General features: G+C 42.9%; 1 protein-coding gene across 1 annotated transcript in view; it reads right to left on the bottom strand.

Annotated features, from left to right (window-relative positions):
* Positions 1-20,376, bottom strand: part of gpatch8 (G patch domain containing 8) — a 35,460-nt gene extending 15,084 nt beyond the window's left edge. Inside the window, exons 1-3 of the mRNA XM_079521180.1 lie at positions 20,210-20,376; positions 13,746-13,823; positions 4,551-4,623 (exon numbers count right to left, since the gene is read on the bottom strand). Coding sequence (XP_079377306.1) covers positions 4,551-4,623; positions 13,746-13,823; positions 20,210-20,254 — 196 coding nt within the window. The 5' untranslated portion in view covers positions 20,255-20,376. The remainder of the gene's footprint in view (positions 1-4,550; positions 4,624-13,745; positions 13,824-20,209) is intronic.
* Between the last annotated feature and the right edge of the window lie 4,185 nt (positions 20,377-24,561).

Raw genomic sequence — 24,561 nt, 5'->3', positions numbered from 1 at the left:
CACACTTGCTGGTTTGAAACACAGGATCACTAATTCCCTACACAACTGGACATGCACCACGTCGCAGGACGTCATCTAAGCACAGAGCAGCACACTTATACAAACCACACACACCTGTGATGCCAGCGGCCTAAAAACAACTAAAAAGAACCAAAAAATGGTGCCGCCCCATCGGAAACAAAAGGCCTACTGTAGTTAGTCTCATCTTGCTCGCTCTCTCCCCCACATAAAAGCACACATCAAGAGTGGACTTTGAGATGTTTCAGAGGACAAACCACCACAGACACTACAACGGCTCCCAGAGCTACTGTTGTATACCTGATGTCCGTCCTTACACACACACACACAGAGACAACTTGTCACCCTGCCCAGAACGAAGCAGCATGCTTGCTGACTCCTCTGATCATTTCCAGAGATACGGGGGAATTAATGCCATATACAGTATTGTCCACAAGGCCAGGGCATCGGCACTGAAGAACAAAAGACAAAATGTCCCTTCCAAAAACGGGCCTGACATTCTGCAGGCCTGTTGACTCTCACCAGTACACGCGGTTCATATTTCAATGCTATGCTACATTCATCACTGTGCAGGAGGACCCTTGTTGTATACAACTGACATGGGAGTAGAATTGTAGACCAGAGGAAAGGAAACTGAACAGTGGTCAAGATCTACACTAGCATTTACATGAGCTTTCGCACAGTGTCCAAAAGATTTACACATTTATGTCAGAGAGGTGAGCGGAATTCCTGAGTGACAGGTTTCCCTCAACTTAACAGACTCCCGACTGGTAAAGTGAGATAATCAAGTCTAGATTGCCTCCTACACCTACTACCACCAAGACAAAGCTACGGTAAAGTGACGTCTTTCCCCGTTAGGTCTTATGTCTTTTCTTTGGTATAGGGAGACCCTCTCCAATGGTGAGAATGTAATGAACATTCTAGGCAACCGTGTGTGTGTTACACACACACACACACACACACACACATGTCAGTGAGCAGACACGACCCAGTTAGACGACTTCAGCTCCTTCCTAGAGACACTGAAGTGGTGTTTGGATAACAAACAGATTGTCTAGCGACTGTGTGTGCATGTGTGTGTGTGAGTGAGAGAAATTGTAGACTTCATCATACCTTAAATTGAGAACAGATGTTATTGCTGGTTGTGTGTGTGTGTGTGTGTGTGTGTGTGTGTGTGTGTGTGTGTGTGTGTGTGTGTGTGTGTGTGTGTGTGTGGCAACAGGGATGATTCACGACTGTACGAGCTGATTAAATTATAAAATGTAGTGTCTGTCTGGAGGTTTGAAGGTTGGCATAGAATCCCACATGATAAAAAGGGGGTGGGGGAGGTAGACTAGACCAAATACTGTCAATTCCATGAAAACTTAACCAATTCTCATAATGACATTACATGATGACCTCAGCAGGCTGCCAAAAGTGACATCATTCAGAGGTGACAGAGCAAGGGGGGGGGGGGGCGCTAAACTAAGAACCTAAAGAGAGCAGGAAATAGAAAGAGGAGAGGAGGCATGGGAGGGGGTTGAAGAGGACAGGAAATAAAATGGGGAGGGTGGAGAAGGAAGAAGAATGTAACAGGCAGGAGTTCCATGGAGACGTGCCAGGGTCCGTTCTCCACACCACCACCACTCAGCCAATGAGCCTGAGTCAGAGCCAAATGGGGCGGTGCCACCTCCACTCAGCCAATGAGCCTGAGTCAGAGCCAAATGGGGCGGTGCCACCTCCACTCAGCCAATGAGCCTGAGTCAGAGCCAAATGGGGCGGTGCCACCTCCACTCAGCCAATGAGCCCGAGTCAGAGCCAAATGGGGCGGTGCCACCTCCACTCAGCCAATGAGCCTGAGTCAGAGCCAAATGGGGCGGCGCTAATGAAATGATGGTGAGCGAAGCAGTGGTGGAGAGTAACCAACTTAAACCAAGTACATTTATTTACTCAAGTACTGTACTTAAGTACAGTTTTGAGGTACTTTTACTGGAGTATTTCCAAATGTCAGTGGTTTTACTTCTACTCAAGAGTCGAGTATTGTACTTTTACTCGACTACAATTATTTTTGCCAACTTTAGTTACTTTATATATATTACTACAAAACATACATCACCCACTTCAGCCCTATATATATATACATTTCGGCAATTTGAAAAGTAGGCGATCTAGAGTAGTAGATCTGCTATGTTCAAAAGGTTTTTAATATATATTTGAAAACTTTTGAAACAGATCATTCTAATCTGCACAATGAGTGCAGAATCTACTTTTGGTACTTTAAGTACATTTTGATACCAATACTTTTGTACAAAGTAGTACTGCTACTACTATCAGTATTGATACTTTTAGTTAAGTGCAAAATTCTGAGTACTTTATCCACCACTGGAGATAAGACCAACAAATGCAGTTCTGTTCTGCAATCTGCACCACTCAATGCAAAAACCACACAGAGCCAGCCAATCACCAATTTACAGCCAGTAAATCTAACATAGTTACCGCCATAGACATGGAAAGGTAGACGCCTTCTTCGGCTCTGGGGCTATCTGCAAAAGTGAGGTACATCAGGTACAGTTGGTGCTTCACTAGTCTCACGTAGCCAGACACTATAATTTGCACGAGGCAATAGTGCTTCACAGAAGCGTCTGCGTGCGTCACAGAGCGGACGTTAACTTCTGGCTCTGACAAGTCCCAGAAATGACGTGCTGCGATTGGCCAGTAGTCACTTGAGTGGCCGTGTGGCTTCCGCACTTCCGGCGCACGTCCGCCCTCACGTCGATAAACATGGCTCAAACCAACTGCAGCGGTCAATAAGGCAGCTATTTTTTTTAAATATATATGGTTACCGCTGCCTTCCGGTCTGAAGCCCCGTCCAAACCAATGATTCTCCATGCGACCGACGAAACCGTCAAAGTGGTCTGAATTACCCCGATGCAGGTGATTCTACTTGTTCAATCGCGAGCAAAACATTTCAGAATCTAAACATTTAACCAATCCGAGCTTATGCGCAGCAGTCTCTGCAAACACCTACAAAGACGTAAAAACCAAACAATGGACAGTCTTCGACTGAAGAGAAAGAAGACCTGCTAATCAACCTTCTGGAATAATTGCCATGTTTATACAACTAGTTTAAGGAGCTACTCAAACAACTTCACCAAAAATGACACACTGTACCGCAGAGAAACTGGGTCTCTCTCTCCCCTCTCTGACTCTTTCTGGCACTGTGTGTGCGTGTTTGTTTTACTGTGTGTGCATTTGTTTATCACAAACAAACACATACACAGCGTACAAGAGGGAGAAAAATAGAGCCAGCAAAAGCCAAACAAAAGAAGAGCCATTTATTTTCAGAGTGAGTATACAATATAATATACGTTTACACTTTATATTCTGTCACCATCTGTCACTGTCCAGTTTAGGGACGGCCCTGCCTGTTTATCACAGCACTGGCTGATTATTGCTGTAGAAACGGATATCTGGGTGTTGCAAACCACAGTTTCAGGATTCTGCGATTGCATTGCAAAGCTTTGTTCTGGATTTTGGGCTTAAGAGCTCCATTATGTTAGACTGCTGAATATGTGCCGAGCTGTTATCGTACGTAGCATAACTAGCTTGTAATATCAAGACGCAGATGGCCGGCTAAGACGCAAAAAAAATCATCATCACCTTCTAGTTAGCCAAATGCCTGGGAGAAAGAACGTGCCGTTAGTGTAAATATTCTGTTGCCGTTATCCCCTCCCAGTCACCAGGCAGTAACAGCTGCAGACTGATCATGTGTCGTTCTTGATATTAATAATAATATATGTGTGTATTTAATTATGTACACTTCACTGGTCGTATACAGAATCAGTGTCTACATGAAATCTACATGAAGTGAAAATTGGGCTGCCATGTTACATGTCCTTGCTGTTAAAAGAGGCCATGTCTATTTTTAGCCACTTCCAACTCTCTGGATGTTGGGAGGACTGGAGACCCGTTTGTTTTGTGTCTGTATTCTTCTTAACCATGAAGTTATGTGATTCAGCAGGGCAAGCGTTTGTCCTTTTAAAGACTATAGTATCACTATGTATGGTCTCACCAACAATATACACATGCACGCACAACACACACACACACACACAGTAAAAAAAACAAAATCAAGTCTGACCCAGTTGAACCAGGCGTCCTACGGACTAAATGCACCAAAGGAAAGGGACAGCAATGACGCAGTTAATAATAAAACACTGTTCACCTCAATTTCCAAAAATAACCTGAGGACATTTTTCTTGCCCGACAAGTTCCAAGGGAAAAGCAGGAACAGAAATGATGCTCTCTTTTTTTCCCCCCAGTGACAGACACAAAAAGAATAGGTCAGAAAAAGGGACATGGGAGATACAGAATAAAATAAAATATATATAATAACAAAAAGGAAGTTTGTTGGGAAAAGTATGAGTAGAAAAAGAGAAACATAAGTGTGTGAAGGAAGGGCAAGTGACAGAAGGTAGAGAGGTAGAAGAAACAGCAGTTTGAGTACATGGTGTATTGTGCGTGTGGCGGTGAAGGAGGCTTGGATTCCTTACCCTGCATGGTTTTGCCCAGGCCTTGCCCCAACTTCCAGCCATGTTTCTGAAGCAGCCGGTGCCCGATGTTATCCTAGCAGACAGAACAGAGGAGAGAAAGACCAAAAATATTCCAATAATAAGAGGAGCTTTTTCCCCGCAGGCACGGGTCCAAAACACACACACACAAACAGAAAAGCAACAAAAGAAAAAAGGAGAAAAGATAAATAAATTAATAAACAAAAAACAACAACAACACACATACCACATTATCATCATCATCATCGTCATCATCCGTACAACCACCACCACCACCGTCACCATCATCAGTATCATTTGTCATCCAAAATAAAGAATCACCTACAGCATTGTGTAACATCAGTGTCTTCCAGCACAAAAGGTGGTGAGGAGGAGGAGGAGGAGATGAGGGGAGTGGAGGGTGGGAGGAGGAGGAGGAGGCTGAGAGGAAGAGGGATGTGTTCTCTCTCTGCTAGTGTGAATGAATACATGAGGCTGTGTGTAGCCTGCAAGCTATAGCGACCGTGTGTTGGCAGGGATGGAAAGAGCGGCATACCTTACCACAGTAAGCTAATAATACCTGTTTGGGACACATGTGGCATTTTCTACTTCCCTGTTGGCTAACAAAATGTACACAAGTCACAGACTGAGCAGTAAGAGGAGGAGAAAGGAGAGGGCGATATAAATAAAGTATATATATATAGATATATGTATCACACGCATACATATATGAAAACACTACAGAGCCAGATCTTGGTACACACAAAATAGAATGACACAGAACGGGTATGGAAATCTTGCATATAAAAACTGAACTGAGGGACCAGAAAACTCCAAGCTTGCCGTGATTCCATAAACCATGACATAGGGGGAGCACCATGACATGTATGCAGCCGTCACAAAAAAAGGAAACAAAAACAGCGAGGAACGGAGAAAGACGTAAAAAGAGGAGGGCCTTGGATTACCATTACAAGGCCCGTGGGGGGGTTGAGAAAATGTTCACGTTTGAGGGGATGCAAGTGTTGTGCACGAAGACAAGAGAGAGGGAGGACCGTGTTCATGTAGCCCGTTAAATACACTAGTTTCCCCATTGTGAACGCTCTTGGACACCCCGTAGCATCTCTGGCCTTCTATGGATGGTCTGGTCTCGACCACATGGCCGTTTCCGTTTTGGAAACCCATTAGCGTGTGCCTCCAGCTACCACCACTTAGATCTGCAATATGTTGCCCACTTTAGACTTTATCATGTTCATATACAGAGTATATAGAGTGCACTTTGTGAAGTAGACAGGCCGCTTTGCAGCACGGTACCGTTTGAATATCCAAAAAGTGTTCAGTGTTGCTTGCTACACAACAATTTTTGGAGGCATATTTTCGACTTTGAGTGTGCTGTGAGAAAGGGCCTATCCACTTACAAAGTGCGTTTTCCGGCTTTTGCATTGATTGAATTGTCCGAATGGATATACAAGCCTCCAAGATGTACAACATCAAGAAAAACTATCAAGTTGGTTGAAAAAGGTAATGGATAATGCTTAATTTATACCGCAAAATAGCAGATTTAAAATCATATATCACTCTTAACCCATTTTGGGCGGGAACCCCTTTTGGTGTTTTAAACATTATCTTATAATTTAGCTATTGAAAAATAGCAGATCTACAAGCTCATAGCGCGCCACCGAGTGGCGCGCTACGAGCTTGTAGGTCTGCTATTTTTGAAAAATCGTGAAAATATTTATTTCAGAAAACTGGAGGATTTAGATTTTTTTTTTTAAATTTTGAGGTCAGGCCTAAATGGGTTAAATGGACCAGAGTTGCTAGAAAGGTGCTTAAAAACATACACAATAGCAATACCTAGCACATTGCAGGGGTCTAATGTGTGTGACTGAAAGTGTTATAGCACTCGAATCATGGGTCAGCAATAATACAAACAAAATAAAAAACATTAAGTGAAATGCAAGACCGTCCCACCACTACACACTACATCTTCAAGCACAAATGAACAGAAAAACAAATGAGATTTTCTTAATAAAAGCGGTTGTTGTTGTTCTGTTGTGATTATAACTATTCCAGGCGTGTCTAACATTCACCATAGTGTTGCAAATCTACGAAAGATTGACAATAAAAAAACAAAAATACAAACCAGAACAGAAAGGATATTTATAATCACAAAGAGAGAGTGGACATAGAGGTTCACAAACAAAAATAGTGGTGGAAGGAGTTCAAATAAACCAAATTATCAAACAAAGAAAAACAGCATGCAGCTTTTTGTTAAAGAGTTTTTTAACAAAAAGGAGACGTCGGTGTTAGTAGTGCAACTTGTTGAATGGTGGGTGGGGTACACGTACTGGGGGGGAGGTGGGCGTGGTCATGGGAGACAGGAGAACTCCAACGGTTAGTCAGTGAGGTGGGCTCAAGCACAGGGTGGTGATGGTTTAACACGACCCGGGAATCTGCTTCGCGTCCGAGTAAATGGTCATGCCCCGCCTCCCGACTTTTCCCAACTTTCGGGACTCTTGAGGGACGAGCATTTACTATTTTGCCAATATCGGGTTGCAACTCAAACGGGACCACATTGGCTAAGCGAGGTTTTGTAACGTTCGACACAGCGACTCGCTCGCACTCGGTGGCGTCTCTCGTGGTTCAAGTTCGCTTGAGACGGCGCCCCGCCGTCACGGTCTAAAACTGTACGTTATCCCCCTACTACTAGTAGGAGGGGGGGGTGTGGCCATTTACTCAAGCGCGAAGGAGATTCCATGCTCGCTGGTTTACCAGCAGCTATGGTTCAAGAGGTGTGTGTGTTAACAAAGAGGAAGGAAACAGGGTAGGACAGAGCAGGCTGAGCGATGGACTGTACTGTAGATAGGTGGCGCTCTAATGGCCTTGGAAGTGGGTCGGGCCATTATGGGTTAGTGCACATGAAGGGGATGGTGGTCACACACACAGCACATGCTGCATCTCCGCCCATGGACCTTAGATTGGGGTCTACAAATTGGATCTAGCTCCAGCCCAAACCCTCTGAGGGATTTGTTAACCAAATTGTTTTTCTCCCCTCCCTGCGCCAAAACCTATTTGGTGTTTCGGGGCTAAATAAAACAAAGCGGATCAAGCGAATGTTGCTGATAACAGCCCCATAATGTTTGTCTAATCGTGCCACTGGGACAAACTGCACTGCACCACTTCCTGTTTGATGGCGTGTCGTTTTTTTTCTTCCCCTTCAAATATCATAAGCAAACACAGCCAAGCATGGGAATGGATATTACAGGCTGGAGCTGGCCTGTGTGTGTCTGGCTTGTCAGATCTCTTCCGCTCTGGGATGAGATAAGAGAGGAATCTCGGCTGGGCCTCATTGTGGAGAAAACAAAGTCTGGAGAAAGCCAGCTTGTGTAGACGCATAACTAGGGCAATACAGTGTAGTGTATATAGCCCCTAAACATGCTACCTCTGTGTTCACATGTTTTTGCCTGGTAGCTGCTGGACATTATGAAGCCAACTGTGTAAAGCCTGAATTAGATTACTTGCGAGTGTGTGTCAGCCACCGAAAATAGCTGATCTACAAGGTCACAACGCGTTGCAGTGCAAATGTTTGAGAGCTTGCGTATCTGCCGTTTTTGGTGGACGACACCCGTGTGTAACTAAGCATATAATCAGGTTTACGTCTACATGGACTATAAAGTCTATAGCTGCTAGGCTCTTACGCTGCATTATACTTCAGACTACAGCCAGGACTACATGGCCCATGACTCTGCCAAGCTACACCGTCTGAAGATTTTGCTGCAGTGAGCTCCACCCTCCCTCTGACGGTTGGGCATGCTTCTGTGCTTTACTGCAGCAATGGTGCAACAGCAGCCTACACACACACACACACAGTCACTCACACACACAACCACACACACACACACACTTTTATTGGTCTGGACGCCAAGCTGATCAGTGGGCTTTGGCAGACGGGAGGAAAATCTATACGTGCCCTGAAACAGCAGCACTAAATAAAAACCTCTTTCTATTACCCACAGCAATCCTGACGGCAGATTCAACATTGTTGAGCAATGTCTCCGTCAAAGAATGATGTGACCAAAGCAGCTTTCCAAATAACATGTTCTATTATTTGGCAAGCTCAGACAGATAATATCCTACTAGGATTTACAGGCTAGTACTTGCCACACAACTACCGGTATATGAGTTTTTTTTCCGCCCCTCTGGGTTTAAAAATCACGTGTGTGAATCATATGCGGAAATTAATAAACAGGTGGGACAGGTTGGATGACAACACAGCCAGTGGCAACTGCCGTGTAGACACCGTTAACATAGTTTTAAGGTCTAAAAATGGGCTGAGCAATGTGAAAAGGGCAGAGATGAGGTGGGCTGCGTGCTGAACAACAGATTAAATGCACTGAAAAGATAAAAAAACAAATAAACAGACAGACAGACGGATGAAAGCAACGACGGCGAGTCCAACAGCAGTGCAAGTGGAAGGGAAGGCATTTCCATACGAACCTGGCTTTTAAAATACTGGGCTGTCAAAAAGAATAGTCACACGTGACACAACGTAAGAGACCGGCCAAACGCTTTCAAACTGCAATTCTTCTAGCTTTAATAGTAGCTTTTCTATTTTAATTTAATGCAAAGAAAAAGAAAAAAGGAGATTTTTTTTTCAATTCTCTGCCTTTGAACAAACATAATACTGTATACAAAACAGAAAACAAAATTGGTAGGCATGACAATAAATCCACCAATTGACTGTTAATATAGAGGAAATAATGAATAAATGAAAATGTTATCCAAACGAAAGAAAGAAAGCCACAAGTGGGGGGGGGGGGGGGGGGGGGGTTGTGCCGTCACTGGCACAGTACATGGGGAAGAGGGGAGATTAAAGCCTGAGTTATACATGGTTGCACGTACAGGTGTTGATGTGCAGCGAAAATAGCCGACCTACAAGCTTATAGATTGGCAATTTTCCACGCGCGACACACTGCGTGCAACCAAGTATAAACCAGGTGTAGATGTGGGTAAAGGCAGAGATATGCAGGGGTACCTTACTTACTAGTGACCTCAGAGTATTAATGAGTCTGTGTGTGTGCGTACTGTGTGCGTGCAAGTGTGACGTCACTCTGGTTTATATTATGTTTTCCGGTTCCTTCCCAGCATTATTCTTCAATCAGAATGAGGGCATGAGAATTGGAACGACACACGTCACATTACTGTAGTGTTCTAATACCATATGGTTAACCCAATCCAGTAAAACACTGAACAATGAAACTGAAGCAACCTTGTATTTGGGTCATATTGAATGAATGAGTTGCAACACATTTTGAGGGGGGGGGGGGGAAGAAGGTTGACGCAAAGGCTGGTATCTGACCATTTGGGGAAAGGACAGAGGACTCACAAGCAGACGTCACCCTCTTTTCATCATAATATATATATATATATGGATGTCTTGCAGGTGCCAGCGGTTAACTAGGATCTGTTCCCAATAAACCCTCCCTTCAGTTTCCTGGCGTTTGGGGTGCTCAGTGCATTCCTGCCGAGTCTCAGATAGGTGTGACTAAATGGAAACAACTGTCTCAGTGGTTCTAAAGCCAATCTTCAGAAAACAGAAAGCGCCTTGTTGTTCATAATATAGCACTGTGTGCATTATTTACCAATCACTGAGCACGAGGATGTTTAAAATCACCCCGAGGTGTTCTCTCATGGATTACGTCAACTTAGTAAACAAATTGGAGGTGGTGCTGAGAGAAAACCCTCCAGTTCACCACACATATGTTAAAACGATTCTGAAAGGTCCAGTGTGTTAGAACCACACCATGTAATGGAACGGACTCAACGGAGCCAACTGTACCACGGTTAAGTATTTCACGACAGCTGCAATGCTCTCCCCAACACCCCAACGTCCCTGGCCTGGGTTACAACTTACATGGTCCTACCATCTAGCTGATGCAATGAACCAGAGAGACTCCACGGGAGGTGTTGAGGTGTAATGCGTGTTGATGCATGGATGTTTGTCAAGAAGTTAAGCTTCCGTGTTGTTCCGACAGTGACCCGGACCCGGTCTACATGTGTCTCTTAGATTACCGATGACGTGCAACTGTGGATTCTGAGGCTGGCCCGCTGCATATCGGAGAGGGGTAGGTGGGCGTGGGGTGAGGGTCGGAAAGGGGATAGAGACGTCGGGGAGGGAGGGGGGGGTATTAGGACAGTGTGACAAGTAATAGCACTGAATGCTACCCAGTTAAAACATGCAATTATGCAAAAAAAATAAACAATGTTAGACAGAGAGGGCAGAAGGCCAAAGGGTTGGACAGAGAGAGAGTAAAGATCCCAATGAAATACCACAGACCTCTAGAGCTGCCTATAGATCACACACAATAAATCAGGCGGGGGAGGGGCTCCGAGGGGCTGGGCTGATGCACTCCTTTATCAGCTCCATGATGTTGACACCCAGTGACAACAGACACTCACCCGTAGCTTCACACATCTCTCTACGTCACAGAGGTGGGCCGGAGTAGGTCAAGGCTACTGTACCTGTGCTGTGTGTGTGTGTGTGTGTGTGTGTGTGTGTGTGTGAGAGATAATAATTCAATCTGACATGCAGTGAGACCCATCTGGAGAGAGATCATAATGAAAAGACACTTTTTGATAAAGGGCAAGAAACAGGCACCAGCCAAAAATGTTAGTAACTGTGTGCGTGGTGGTGATTAAGGTTTATGTTACTGCTAGTCATTCATTTAGACAGTTTGGGAAGCTCCGTTCTAAAAAAATCAGTATAAATAAGTCAAAGAAAGATGTAATAGTTGGTGACATTTGACATACACTAGCATAACTCACTAATGAAGCCCTGTGGCCCTGTGTTGGGGGCGGTGTGTGTGGATTTTCTAAAGCCTGATTAATGCGTTGGTGTTGAAGTGTTGTGCAACATGTCTCGACAAAAATAACGTTATTTTCCAACAGGGGGGAAAAAAAATAAGTGTTGACACGCCACGCAACATGTCAACACAAAATACGTACTTTTTTGTAGAGCGCTGCACGTGCACACAACACCACCGCTGAAGTATAACACATGCTTAAATAAGCTTGTTTGATGATGTGCTTCTCAGGTTGACTGAGTGACGTACGTGCCCTTTTTTTTGGTATAGTAGTTCCACGTGTCACAGGCTGTGTGCTGCAGCAGCTCAGCCCTCAGTGCCCCTCCATAAACAATAGCGCAGGAGCAAAACGAGATGCTCGAGATGCCAGGTTAAGCAGGCCTCCTCCTCCTCTCCGCAACCCATAAACAGTGGGTCACTTACCCCGTGACTGACTGACAAAGAGTGGGTCACTTACCCCGTGATTGACTGACTGTGTACTTCAGCCATAAAGCGCCACTCACTCCATTGGTATTCAACTTGACCTCTTTGTTACAAATCATAATTAAAGCTGCGGTCTAAGAAATTTGCTTCTTGGGGTCTAGCCCACTTCTGACCGCTCTGGCCAAAGTTATCTGTGATTGAGCACCGCAGCCATGTAAGTTTACATAGAAAATTGAGGTAGTGCAGTTTCATCTGCTTGGTGGTGTGACTACTGAAGAGATTTATATTTTTGCTTATCTTATCTGACTGGGTCACAGAAAGCACTTCTTCATAGATAGGTGGTAGATTCTTAGGTAGAGGAGAGGAAAAGCTTGGGCCTGCTTACCCTGATGCTTCAGAGAGAGACAGAGCAGGAGGGAGGAAGAGGAGGAGGAGGGGAGGAGGTGAGGACGGAGAGAGAGAATGAAAAGAGCTGCCTGCGCTATTATCTATGTGCCTCTTCAGCGAAAAATGCAGTCCCAGTTGCACAAGCACCATGCCAGCACAGAATGACAGAGGGTACTGTACACCGAATCACTTGTGTAGTAGGGAGGGAGGGAGCGTGACAGAAACAGAAAGAGAGAGCAAGACAGAGAGACAGTAGAGATATATAGAGGTGTGAAATAAAGAGAGGGAGAAAGAGAAGTAAGAGACAGTAAGAGAAGCGTTACAAGGACCCTAAAGATAGGAGTAGGAAAGCAGAGCGTGCAAATACAAACCGGGTCATTGCTGCTTAGCTAATAGGGGCCAATTCGCTGCAGGAGAGAAATGTCGAACACCCCAAGTTGTGTACAATAAGATAACTGTCCTACAGACAAAAAACAGACTAAGACAAATAAGTTCTAAACTACACACACTCACTCAAAAACACAAATCTAGCCATTCACATCATCTAAAAGCACTCTCTCTCTCTCTCGCTCACTAAATGGAGTGGATTAAGCACTGCCACTGACGGGCCATTTTTTCCCCAAATCGAACCAATTAGGGCTAAACAATCAGACACATAATGGCCAACTACATTCTGGCAACTTTAAAGCCCCCAATTATCTTTGCAACATGTTAATCTTGTTTGTCCTTGTAGGAGGGCATTACAATCTTATTATATTTTTTTGAACCTCACCTCTCTCAATGAACGCCTGTATCTAATTAGATTAGTTCAATGGTAGATCAGCAGTAGGCTAATAAAACAATGGAAGTCTGTGTCTGTCCGTGTGTGTGGTCTGCTATGGTTCCATTGGCCACCAGGACTGCCTTCCCACCAATGACTGGGACAAATGGCTCGACTACATTGAGTGCACTGCTCAACATAATAATAATTGATATTAATTTAGAGCATACAATACAGCGAGCCATGTAACCAGAATCAGAACAACTACATTTTGTCAATAGTGTCAAGTGTCAATTAAACATTGACAGTATTTAGACCAAACCATTAGGGACAGTGCTTTATCCACTCCACGTTTTCCACGCCATCTATTTTTCAACTAGTGTTTGGATGACTTAAATGACTAATGGGAGACTGATATAGTTTTTTTTTTTAAAGTTGTTTTTTTTTTATCTAGCTTTAGTTCAAACATAAGAGACATCTAGCTAAATACATGGTAATCTGACTGTCAACAAAGTAAACAGAACAGGCTGAGGACTTAGGATGGGGTTGGGGGAGCACTATACAGGGTATTAATGAACATAAGACAGGTGACTCTATTGGTTAGGTGGCAGTGTGTTCAAGGAACCACTGGGTGCATTCTAAGTGGGCAGAGTCAATGGAAGAACGAAACAAAGGGGGCGTGGCTCTTATTCCTCCCTGGACCAATCATCCACTCTCACAGCTGGTCCAAAAAAAAGTGGTCGGGTTGATGGATGTGTGCAGCCTTACCGATTCTATGGGCTTGTCCAGCGACGCCTGCTCCAGCTCCAACTGGCCCTCTTCATACTGGTCAAAGTGATTCCCACCCTGAAAGTGACACACAAACAGGACACGGAATTGGACGCAAGCACTAAATGCAGAAGTAATGCTCTGGATTAATTACATGTAAAGAGGGCACATCGCCTTCGCTGCCCAACTATTTGCCGCTGGTGGGCATGTCACCAAAATGTTTAAATGTGTAGCCATCACCTAGAACAGTGGTTTCTATGAACCCATTTAGGCCCGACGTCGAAATAAATAAAAAAACGTTCGCTCTGAAAGAATATATACCTATTCAAAGATTTGTGCCGCATTTTTACGATTTTTAAAAAATAGCAGACCTACAAGTTCATAGCGCGCCACTCGGTGGCGCGCTATGAGCTTGTAGATCTGCTATTTTTCAATAGCTAAAGTATAACAGAATGCTTGAAACAACAAAAGGGGTTCCCGCCCAAAATGGGTTAACCAGTGGTCCTTGAGGGGATAACTTACAGGTGGTCCCCACTCCCCAGCTAAATGATGGAGTTGGTAACCAAATGGACCCTTGCAGATCTTTAACTCTTGAGAGTGTATATGCCATGTATATATGCATCTCCTTGTGTTCATTTTACGCTCTCAAGAGTTAAATTATTGTAATTGCATTACTTAATTTTAAAATAATTGTTATTTTGATCAACATTTACCTGCAACCTCTCCTAATTAAGCGTCCTTGGGTTTCTTGAAAGGCGCTATATAAATTCAAGTTATTATTAATGGTACCAACATCAATACAGCATGGAATTGTGGACAAAATCTTATCCAATGACAACAAAATATTCTGTTTTGAGAGGCAAAATCTCATCAAATGGTGGTTTGTGGCCTTGATATGAAAAGGTGTGAAATGTTTTCACCCCTTAGGTTTTCATTGAAAACCACTGACCTAGAACAAACAATCACACCTTTCACAGGCTTTATTTTATTTTCCTCCCTACCAATTAGATTCAATTATTGGTGCTTGTCATATTAGGAGATTACTTTTTGCCAGATGGGTACCTGGTGGCAGCTGAAGGTAATAATCGTGGGCATGATATTTCATAATATACCGGACCGGTAAGCCTGGACAACTACAGTTTAGCTACTTAATGCACACAGCACACAGAAACGTACAATAAATGACTTTCAGCTGCCATTTATCATCCGTGAATAATATCCATAATCTCCATCTCCTTTCTGTCAAACTCAAGTGGTGTCATGTGTCTGACTAAACGGTTTCTACACGGTTGCAACCCCCTTACATCCAACAATCCAAATGGCCACAACTCAGCTAAATGTGCTCATTTGCATAAAGTCGAGGAGATCAATGTTACCGACGATCTCTGTGCTTGCTCTGCTCCCTTCAATCCAGTGCTGCACAATTAATCGAAAAAAAGATCGGGATCGGGATCTAGATTCAGACACCTATGCGATTTGAGCAAGAATCGTGCAGCACTAGTTAGTTGGCTGTCAAATTCATGTTTTTGAATTTGATGTTATGTTTTTGCTTTGATGTTGCCAGTTTAAAGCCACAGTATCCAGGTGCCACATTTTGAATGTAGTAATGTTCATTGTTCAACAACTAAAGACTAAATACAATAAATATGTTCATGAAATGAGATTCGTGATCTCAATTCTTGTGGAGAAAAAAAATCAAGATTCACATTTGAGCAAGAATCGTGCAGCACTACTTCAATCCCACAATCCTATCCTAATATATATTTTTTATATTTTTATTTTATATCACCTTTCTCCACCTGTATGCATCTGTGCTGTTACGGTAGCTCACCACCAAACAAGACTACTTCAGATAACTACACTGTCTGGTAGTCGAAAGTTGGGAGATCAGTCGGTTGGAATGGAAGGTGTGAAAAGCTGACTACTGCAGGGTACAGGGCACAAGGTTATCTGCATTTACTATTTACATGTTTTTTTGTGGCTTTCGCCTTTATTTTATTTTATTTTCTTATGGAGAGACAGACAGTAGGCTGACAGGAAATCGGGAGTCGAACCCGCGGCACACTGCCAGACTGGATTACCAGCCAAGGTGCCTGGACCACTGAGCCATGGCCCAGGCCTGCATTTACTATTTAGACTATTTTGTTGTATCATATATTTCATATTTAGAGGGGTTTTTTTATTACATTTTGTCTGCTGCTCCCCAAAATGTGGTAGGCAGTGGATATGTACCCAAAATGTGGTAGGCAGTGTATATGTACCCAAAATGTGGTAGGCAGTGGATATGTACAGAAAAATGTATTTATGCATTTAGCTTTTGACGACGTGTTGTGTAGCTAGGACCGTCACCCTGCAGCAGCATTCCCTTTTGAGCGTTCAGTCTGTATACAATGACAACGGAGCTACGAGGTGTCGCTAAAAAGACTACGAACATGAATGTTACACGGTATGACAAATACCGTGACATTAAACATTTATACATTTAAATATTCTGGAAGAAAACCTCTTTTCTAAGAAGTTGGTTTTTGGTTTTATTTTCATTCTGCTATGTAAAAATCTAAATTATGCATGTCTGACTCCTTGTGTTGTGGTGACATCATTGCTAGGGTTCAGGCCAGGGTCTTATATACAGGAATATCCTGTTAACAAGTAAAGATTGTGTGATACACAACAAGAGAGCATTCCTGAGCAGTTTCAACAATGTTCTGTTCAACTTTACAAACCCATTGGACATTCAATTGTAATAAAGGCCCATAGTGTGCCAGCACACGACTATATCACATTATTTGTTGTAATCCAATTTTAGGGCAGGGTTAAAGCTAAACAAAACACCCATTTACATGCAAGTTGCTGCCCTGGACATGACACAAGGTGAGCAATGTTGAGTTGTCAACCACACACTACTATGTCTCAGAGTAGAAACCAACTACGTAACTAACTACGTCGTAAGGGGCGGCCATAGCTGAGTGGTTAGTGAGCCTGCCGCCTGGGGAGCTAGTTTTCCCAAGGTATGATTCCAAGCCAGGCCAGCCCAGCCCAGCAATATGTCGATGTGTGTCCCCGATTGCTCCCAGAACGCTGGCATAGAATAGATGCTCACTGCTCCTAGTTGATATAGGACCATGGGTAAATGTAGGACGAATTTCTATATATATATATATATATATATAAAAAAAGGGAAAAACCTTCCAAGGAGGGGACTGCACACTCCAGGGAACAAAGACGGACAACTTACTGCATCAACTTATTTATTAGAGTGTGCAGTCCCTTCCTTGGAAGGTTTTTCCCTTTTTGAGGTCTATGCCTGCTAACTAGACTTGCACCTCCCACGGGTCTTGTTGGATGTGCAGGAGTCCTTTTTCGTCATATATATATATATATATATATATATATATATATATATATATATATATATATTAATTTTTTAGTAGAACCTTTTAGTAGAAAATAGGGCATAAGTGATTAAAACCAGGAAGCCAACCAATGGACTGCAGTAAAATAAAGATCACTCACCTGTGCCCAGGCCATTATTCAACAGTCCCTGAGAATAAACACCAAATGGTTTCTGTAATGAGACAAATTAACTTAGCCTATAAGAATCAACTTTCTCTCAGCTTGACTTGTGGCACAGGATGCCCGTTAAATCAACCTTCTAATGTGGGCCTCCTTAGATTGAAGTAACCCCACCCAACATTTGCCTTTCCTTAACGACTGTGGAAATACACGCCTCTATGTAAAGATAATGCAAACAAGTACTGTGTTTCAGCCTACTGCAGCCTTTTGTCCAATCTGGCGTTGCGCTGATAAGAACCAGCTGCAACGGAACAGCCTACAAATGAGGTGTTATGTGATTCCACTTTGACAGCGATAAATTCTGATGGAGCAGAAACCTGCAACAGAATGAGGGATGCAGAGGATCCTGAGGAGAGGTTAAGGGGGTGTTGTGGGGGAGTGCAACGGTTATTTATGAACAAATCGATGGCTCTCTCCTCCTACTGCTGCCGACTCTCTGCTCAGACTGCTTAATGTGCCATCAGCATAAGGCCCTCGCCCACTACAATGACCTCATGTTTTTGCTACCAGTGGCCCTTTCAATCTCTCTCCTAGAACAGGAAAGCCTAGTGGAGAAATTAAAATGATCTTGAGGCGGTCCACTGACATTGTATAACAACCGGGGTAATAGTGAACTTCCATTTGCCCAGAAACATTTAAGTGGATGCTTGACTTTGTGCAAGGCAAGGCCACATTAGGAGGCGAGTGCCGTGCCCCAGTAGAAAAAAAACAATTTGGAAACTAAATTGCCAACAGAAACAGCAGCCTGCTGGCTCTCTTTACTAGCAGCATGTCATTCTACATCTCTGAAGATCATCTGACAAATATGCTAGAAGGAAGTGTCTGAACATTGACATTGAAAGTTAAATAGCTGGACAAGACTGACGGAGAGGTGGTGTTGTAGCCATGTCTCAGCTCCAGTTCATGTGTGGGCCTGGTATTCTCGTTGCAGTGTTGCTTGGCAGCGGGCTCCAGCACATTTAACCGAGTAGGGAACCACTCTGAATACTGAGCATCTGAGTGCCTCCAGAGAAGATCTCCCACACAGAGCACTACTGTGCTGTGCTCGTACTCAACACACTCAGTCACACCACAACAGAGAAAACACTCAAAGGCCAAGGTCCCATTTTAGATAAAAAATCCCTACAGTAATACAAGGGGTCGGTGTGAAGAGTGAAGACACTATTCCTCCATCTCAAAAACAGATACTACTTTAAGCGTCTCATAATGCTCACCAGTCACTCACAATCATATCACAACGTAATCTGACTATGGCTTGGCCAAGTTGAATTAGCACAAAAAGACTAGTTATAACGTCACGAGAAATGTCAACTTTTGTATACAAATTCCGGAGGTGGTATAAGACAATAAATCATCTTTAAGCCCTGGGGACAATATTATAAAGTACGGGAGGCTGACTTCATGATCACTCTCAATGAAATCAACAACTAAAGTTATGATCCATCTGATAGGCCAAACAACTTCTAAAACGACTCATCAGATACTGAATGTGCTTGACAAACACAGCGACTCACCAGGGGGCCATTCACTGTTCTTGTTCATAAACCCTGCCATATGCTCGATATTATCTAATGTATGTGATGCTCTGCTACTGTAGGTATAGAGTCCGTTTACACACACACACACACACACACGTTGCTTGACATGCTAAAAGTTGCTACCGGTTAGCAAATTGCTCAGTCAGGGGGAAATTAAGCTTTTTGTGGTTTTGCCATGCATATCCAGTGTTGTACAGGCCTAGTTATTGCTGGTTGAAAGGCCATCTGCAAAGACTCAAAATAACCTCCCTCTGAGGCTCTGTGTCTGTACTGAACGTTTTTACACGATCTGGTCGTAATGTGCTAAAAGCTAAGTAAGTCTTAGCTTTATAATGGATGTCCTCTCACAAAAATAGTGTTAGCTCTGTGAAAACGTACACGTATTTATATGTACAGTACATATAGTGATCAACTTGATACTTGAAGACACGATTTGGACAATCTGTGACCATCCACACCTAGCTGTATAATGTGGCCTATCAAATCATAAGTGTTATTTTATCCATTTGCAGCTCTGTGTGTACAAAATGCATTTATAAATATAATATCAGAGTTAATGTATCCGAATATTTGACTGTGTACAGTTGACGTTCCATCAGTGGGTTGGTTGACTTCCATAATTCCATTGAATTACAACAGCACTACTACTAAAAAAAAACAATAACCCAACAGAAAGCATGGATGCTGCAGCAGTGCAAACAGGCACAGGACGATCACACCACCACGGCCAAAACTCAAAACAGTGAGCTCATTTGCGTGCTAGTGGTAGCTAGGGAAAGCGACACTACCAATAGAAATCGTAACACTAGAACTCTTGCAGTTACACACAGGTATCCTCACTGTGGAATATGCGTAACATGACAGATCAATGCTACCAATCATCATCATCACTGACAATGATCAGTCACAATAGAGCCACCGTAAACCCAAACAGAAGCTAGCTAGCGGCTAACTCATCGTCGGCTAATGCCCATAAACAACCAAAATGTTCCCAAGGTCACTAACGACCTAGTTATGTTTAGATTTGTTTTAGGACAAACCCAGGAATGCTACGTCAACAGTCAACCGAACCCGCCGCGTTCAATAACAGCAAGCAGCGTTCGGGCTAAACATCATTTTTAGCCTAATCTTTAAAGCCATTCTTGGAGAATTAGGGGAAGTGGAAACTGGAAAACAGCCGCAGTCAGTGCACTGCTAGCCTCGTTAGCTTGCAGTGCTAGCCAGTGAGCTGCTGCACTGTCCAACTGCGTTGTTGTGCGCAGGCAGCTCAATTAAACCCCTCGTTTTAAATACTCCTTCAAGGGGCAGTTTTTCCGTCGAACATCGAAAATACATACGCATCGAAAACATTACCTGGAAATCACGGTCTTCGTTGAACCTAGAAAACCTGTCAGCCATTTTCTGAACGCAGCAGCAGCAGCTTCTGTCTGTCTGTCGTCTCGCTCAGCTCTGCTTGTTACGGATCTCTACACACGAACAACATCCTCCCCAGCGGCTGCTTCTCCAATGAATGATGTGCAGCGCGCATGACCAAAACCCCGTGTTGCCAGCTTTGGCGAGAGAAACAAGCAACAAGGTCTATGAAAACAAGAATCGAACCCTTCGCCCTTTACCTTAATGTAATCTGTCATCATCATCAATCATGATGTACATTATACATACTGTACATAGGCCACTTGGAAATAGCCGATCTACAAGCTCACAACGCGTCGCGTTGCATTGTAGATCGGCTACCCCCCTCTCTCCCTTAGGGGTCCCTGGCAGAATATTTTCAGATGGGGGTCCGCAGACAAATATCTCTGCTGTCCGGAGGAAACCTAACTGTTCATTTTTCAGGAAATGAAAAATATACGTTTTTAAGTAAATGAATAAAACCTTATATTTTTTAAACGATGCAATACTGCCTCATCAAAGTTAGATATTGCAGACAGTTTGAGGGTCCAATGGAGTTAAGAGGTTTTGTCCAATGCGTTTTTTACTACTTTCCATTGGTTCAATATTTTCGAAATAACACACAGACGTAAAGGGTGTTCAATAGCACTGATTTATGGAATAAAATCAAAAACCTCAAAAATGGAGTTATGAGGTTTCCTCCGGACAGCAACGATATATTAATTTGGGGGTCCTTCCTTGACTTGAAAATTAAACACTGGTTTAAAGTATAACTTTTAACAACATATGAATTAGGGAGTACAAAATCACACCTGTGTGAAGTGAGGGCGCTAATATATTAAAGTCTAACTCATTAGTTGATTAGGTGACGTAATTGTGATGTAAAACAAACGGTGACAAAACAAACATTCAATTATCTTTATTGTTAATGGCATTTAATGTTTGTGTTAGGGACAAAATTACGTACATTTTCCCTTCATTGTCAATGGCGTTTTTAAAAAAAACATTGAACTAAAAACAAACATTAAACTCTCTTTATTGTTAATGGCATTTAATGTTTGTGTTAGGGACAAGATGACGTAAATTTTCCCTTCATTGTCAATGGCGTTTATAAAACAAACATTGAACCAAAAACAAACATTAAGTAAAAAAATAAAAAAAAACCTTACAGAAAACAAGCCCAAAGTCGCGTATAATAAGCGGACATGGCAACACTGCCAGCCCAAAACCCCGACTTTAGGCTACTTTATCGCAGATCTACATGGTCACAATTTGTCGCTTTCGTGGCACGCAGTGATCTTGGAGATTCGCTATATTGGGCACTGCACCTTCGTGCCTTTGAACTAATCTGAAGATTATCGTTAAATGGGGCGGGCCGCGCGGGCGGACAGTATTGAACTGTACATTCCTGTGCTTTTTTTCTGCAAACTGTTAATAAAGTATTCAATCAATCAAAGCTCCTGAGATGCAAATATGCATAAGAAAATGATGCCTATCTCACAGTGGTGCTATCAACACTGTCACTTACATTATGTTACAGCTTTATTATTTATTTGTGCACATTTAATAATTTGACCAACAATAAAAATGTAATGTACAGACACAGTACACTGCTGTAGACCTATACAAGCATTTGCATAGCGGCCTGCCCTATACCATACACGCACAAATTTAGGCCTACACAAAGTCTGTCCAAAAAGGGTTTGATGTATTTGTGAAGTTATAGTTACAGTACTGTGCTCTGTGCTGTATTGTAGACAATGTACTGTGCTCTGTACTGGGGAGTCCCTGGGGGGGTCCCTGGAACATCCAGACCCCTACGCGCCCAGAGGGCCGGTGGTCGAGAAATGACAGAGTTACCGCGTGGGGGTCCCCGGAGCATCCAGACCCCCATGAACACATCCAGGAGGTCGGGTCTGTTCCGGTGAGCTTTGCCACATATGTGGCGCATGCCACATATAGGCTCTGGCCTGACAGCGCGTTGCATGTTCAAGTCCCGTTCACGACGACCTTTGCTGCATGTCTGTCCCCTTCTCTCTCCCTCTTTCCTGTCCGTCTTCACTGTAACTACTAACTATCAATAAAGGCACAAAAGCCAAAAACAAATGACAGAGTTACCGTGTTGCATGGCTTTCCGTGCTCGGACAGACACGTACAGGGACACGTATAGGGACACACATAGGGACACACATAGCTGCGTAATGGAGCAGAGGCACCGCTCAAAAAGAAAGAAAGACAAAAAGGATTGTTCAACAGATGTCTGCATGTCTCTGCACCAAGCAAGTGAATTCCGGTAATTCAATATTTTCCTAAAATGACTACAAAATTGTACAGTCTCTAAAATGAGATCATATATAAAACGAGCACATCACATCACAGCCAGAGTGGGCGTGGGTTGTGGGGGGTGGGGTGTAGTGGGGCGGGGCTGCATGGTAACATCCGTGCAAGGAGACCTACTTGTCAAGCTGTCAAAAATTGTAGCAACAGAGCCCTACTATGTTTTGGTCACATTTCTCTAATAACATGATGATGATGTTGTGTAGGCTTTCCTGGCTGGCTTGAAGCACCATTGACTTGATATCAAACATAGTAGGCTATAGGCTATTAGGCTACACACCCATCAACAAACACCCATCAGACCTTTTATCCAAATTATTGTATTTCCTATATTCTTGTTGTATTGGAGAGCAAGTGATTTCAAGGTCAGAGTTGAATCTCAAGCAAAGAAAAGGCTACCATATTTGGGCTGCATTCTTGACAACAAACTGACGGGTCAAAGCATGGCATCAGAGGTGATCAAAAAAGTAAATCAAAGAACAAGATCTTGCCGGACTCTGCCCTCAATGCCCTCAATGCCCTCAATACCCTCATATCTGACACCCACAGCCACAATACTAGAGTGAGGCAGTGAGCTACAACAATCTGGTTCCAACCACCTATAGAACAAACAAGCAATTCTCATTCTATTGCACTGCCACCAACGTGTGGAACCCCTAACAAAAATGTAGATCACTGCCACTGCAGGCTTCCTTCAAAACAGGCCTGAAAATCCATCTGTCAGGACTGGAGGCCAACGGGTAAATGTCACTTCTCACTTCTCCTATAGAAAGGTGATGGCATTCACTGCCTTCTGCCTATACGCTGTGTGTATGTGCGTGCGTGCGTGCGTGCGTGCGTGCATGCGTGCGTGTTGTCAAGTGAGTTCATGCAAACCAATTAAAAGTATTAACACTGTAGATAATTGTATATATTCTATCTATCTATCTATCTATCTATCTATCTATCTATCTATCTATCTATCTATCTATCTATCTATCTATCTATCTATCTATCTATCTATCTATCTATCTATCTATCTATTAAATAATTGCAACCTTATGTTGCTATGTAGCCTCCTACATTCACAGAATGGAATGAATAATTGTGTGTGTCGTTCAGTGTTACACTAATTAATAATTTGTAATGGTGGCAGTTCTATGTCATATGACATGGCAGCTAAAAGCCTTTCCCTGGATTAGGACACCATCTTGTGGCCACAATTTTAACATACCTATACAAACAAGTTACTATCATGTCCTTGTGAACAAACAAACAAACAAACAAACAAACAAACAAACAAACAAACTAACTAACTAACTAACTAACTAACTAACTAACTAACTAACTAACTAACTAACTAAATAAATAAATAAATAAATAAATAAACAAACAAACAAACAAACAAACAAACAAACAAACAAACAAATAAATAAATAAATAATGAATTGCAAGTAGGCCATACAGTTATGCTGTTACATAGGCTACAGTAGGCCCAGGAGAAGGAAAGGCTATATGAGATATTGTTTTAAGAAAAGATCACCACATTTGAGAACTGATTTGAGGAATCAGCAGGATGCCCAAATGCCACCATGTGGCAGGTGGCCATAGGCCTTTTGATTGATTGGTTGGTTGATTGGTTGGTTGATTGATTGATTGATTGATTGATTGATTGATTGATTGATTGATTGATTGATTGATTGATTGATTGAATACTTTATTAACAGTTTGCAGGGGGAAAAAGCACAGGAAAATACAGTTCAATACAAGGTCTTGTTTACATATTGGGGTCATTCAATTAAGTTTCAACTATGTCACCGTTTTTCTTTTTCATATATTTCTACAATTCACATGCGTGCAGAACCAACGCTGCTGCCTGCAGCAGAACTAAAGTTGAACTAGAACATTACTTTCGTTTTTCACTCCTAAAAGTCCTACCTCATGACGCAACTGTTTCCCACCAACAGACAGTACTGTAAACTGCACGCATCTGAAGT

The sequence above is a fragment of the Electrona antarctica genome, assembly GCF_951216825.1.
Source record: "Electrona antarctica genome assembly, chromosome: 14".
Taxonomy (NCBI): Eukaryota; Metazoa; Chordata; class Actinopteri; order Myctophiformes; family Myctophidae; genus Electrona; species Electrona antarctica.
The sequence above is the reverse complement of the archived record's forward strand: the minus strand, read 5'-3'. Positions and strand labels throughout refer to the sequence as shown.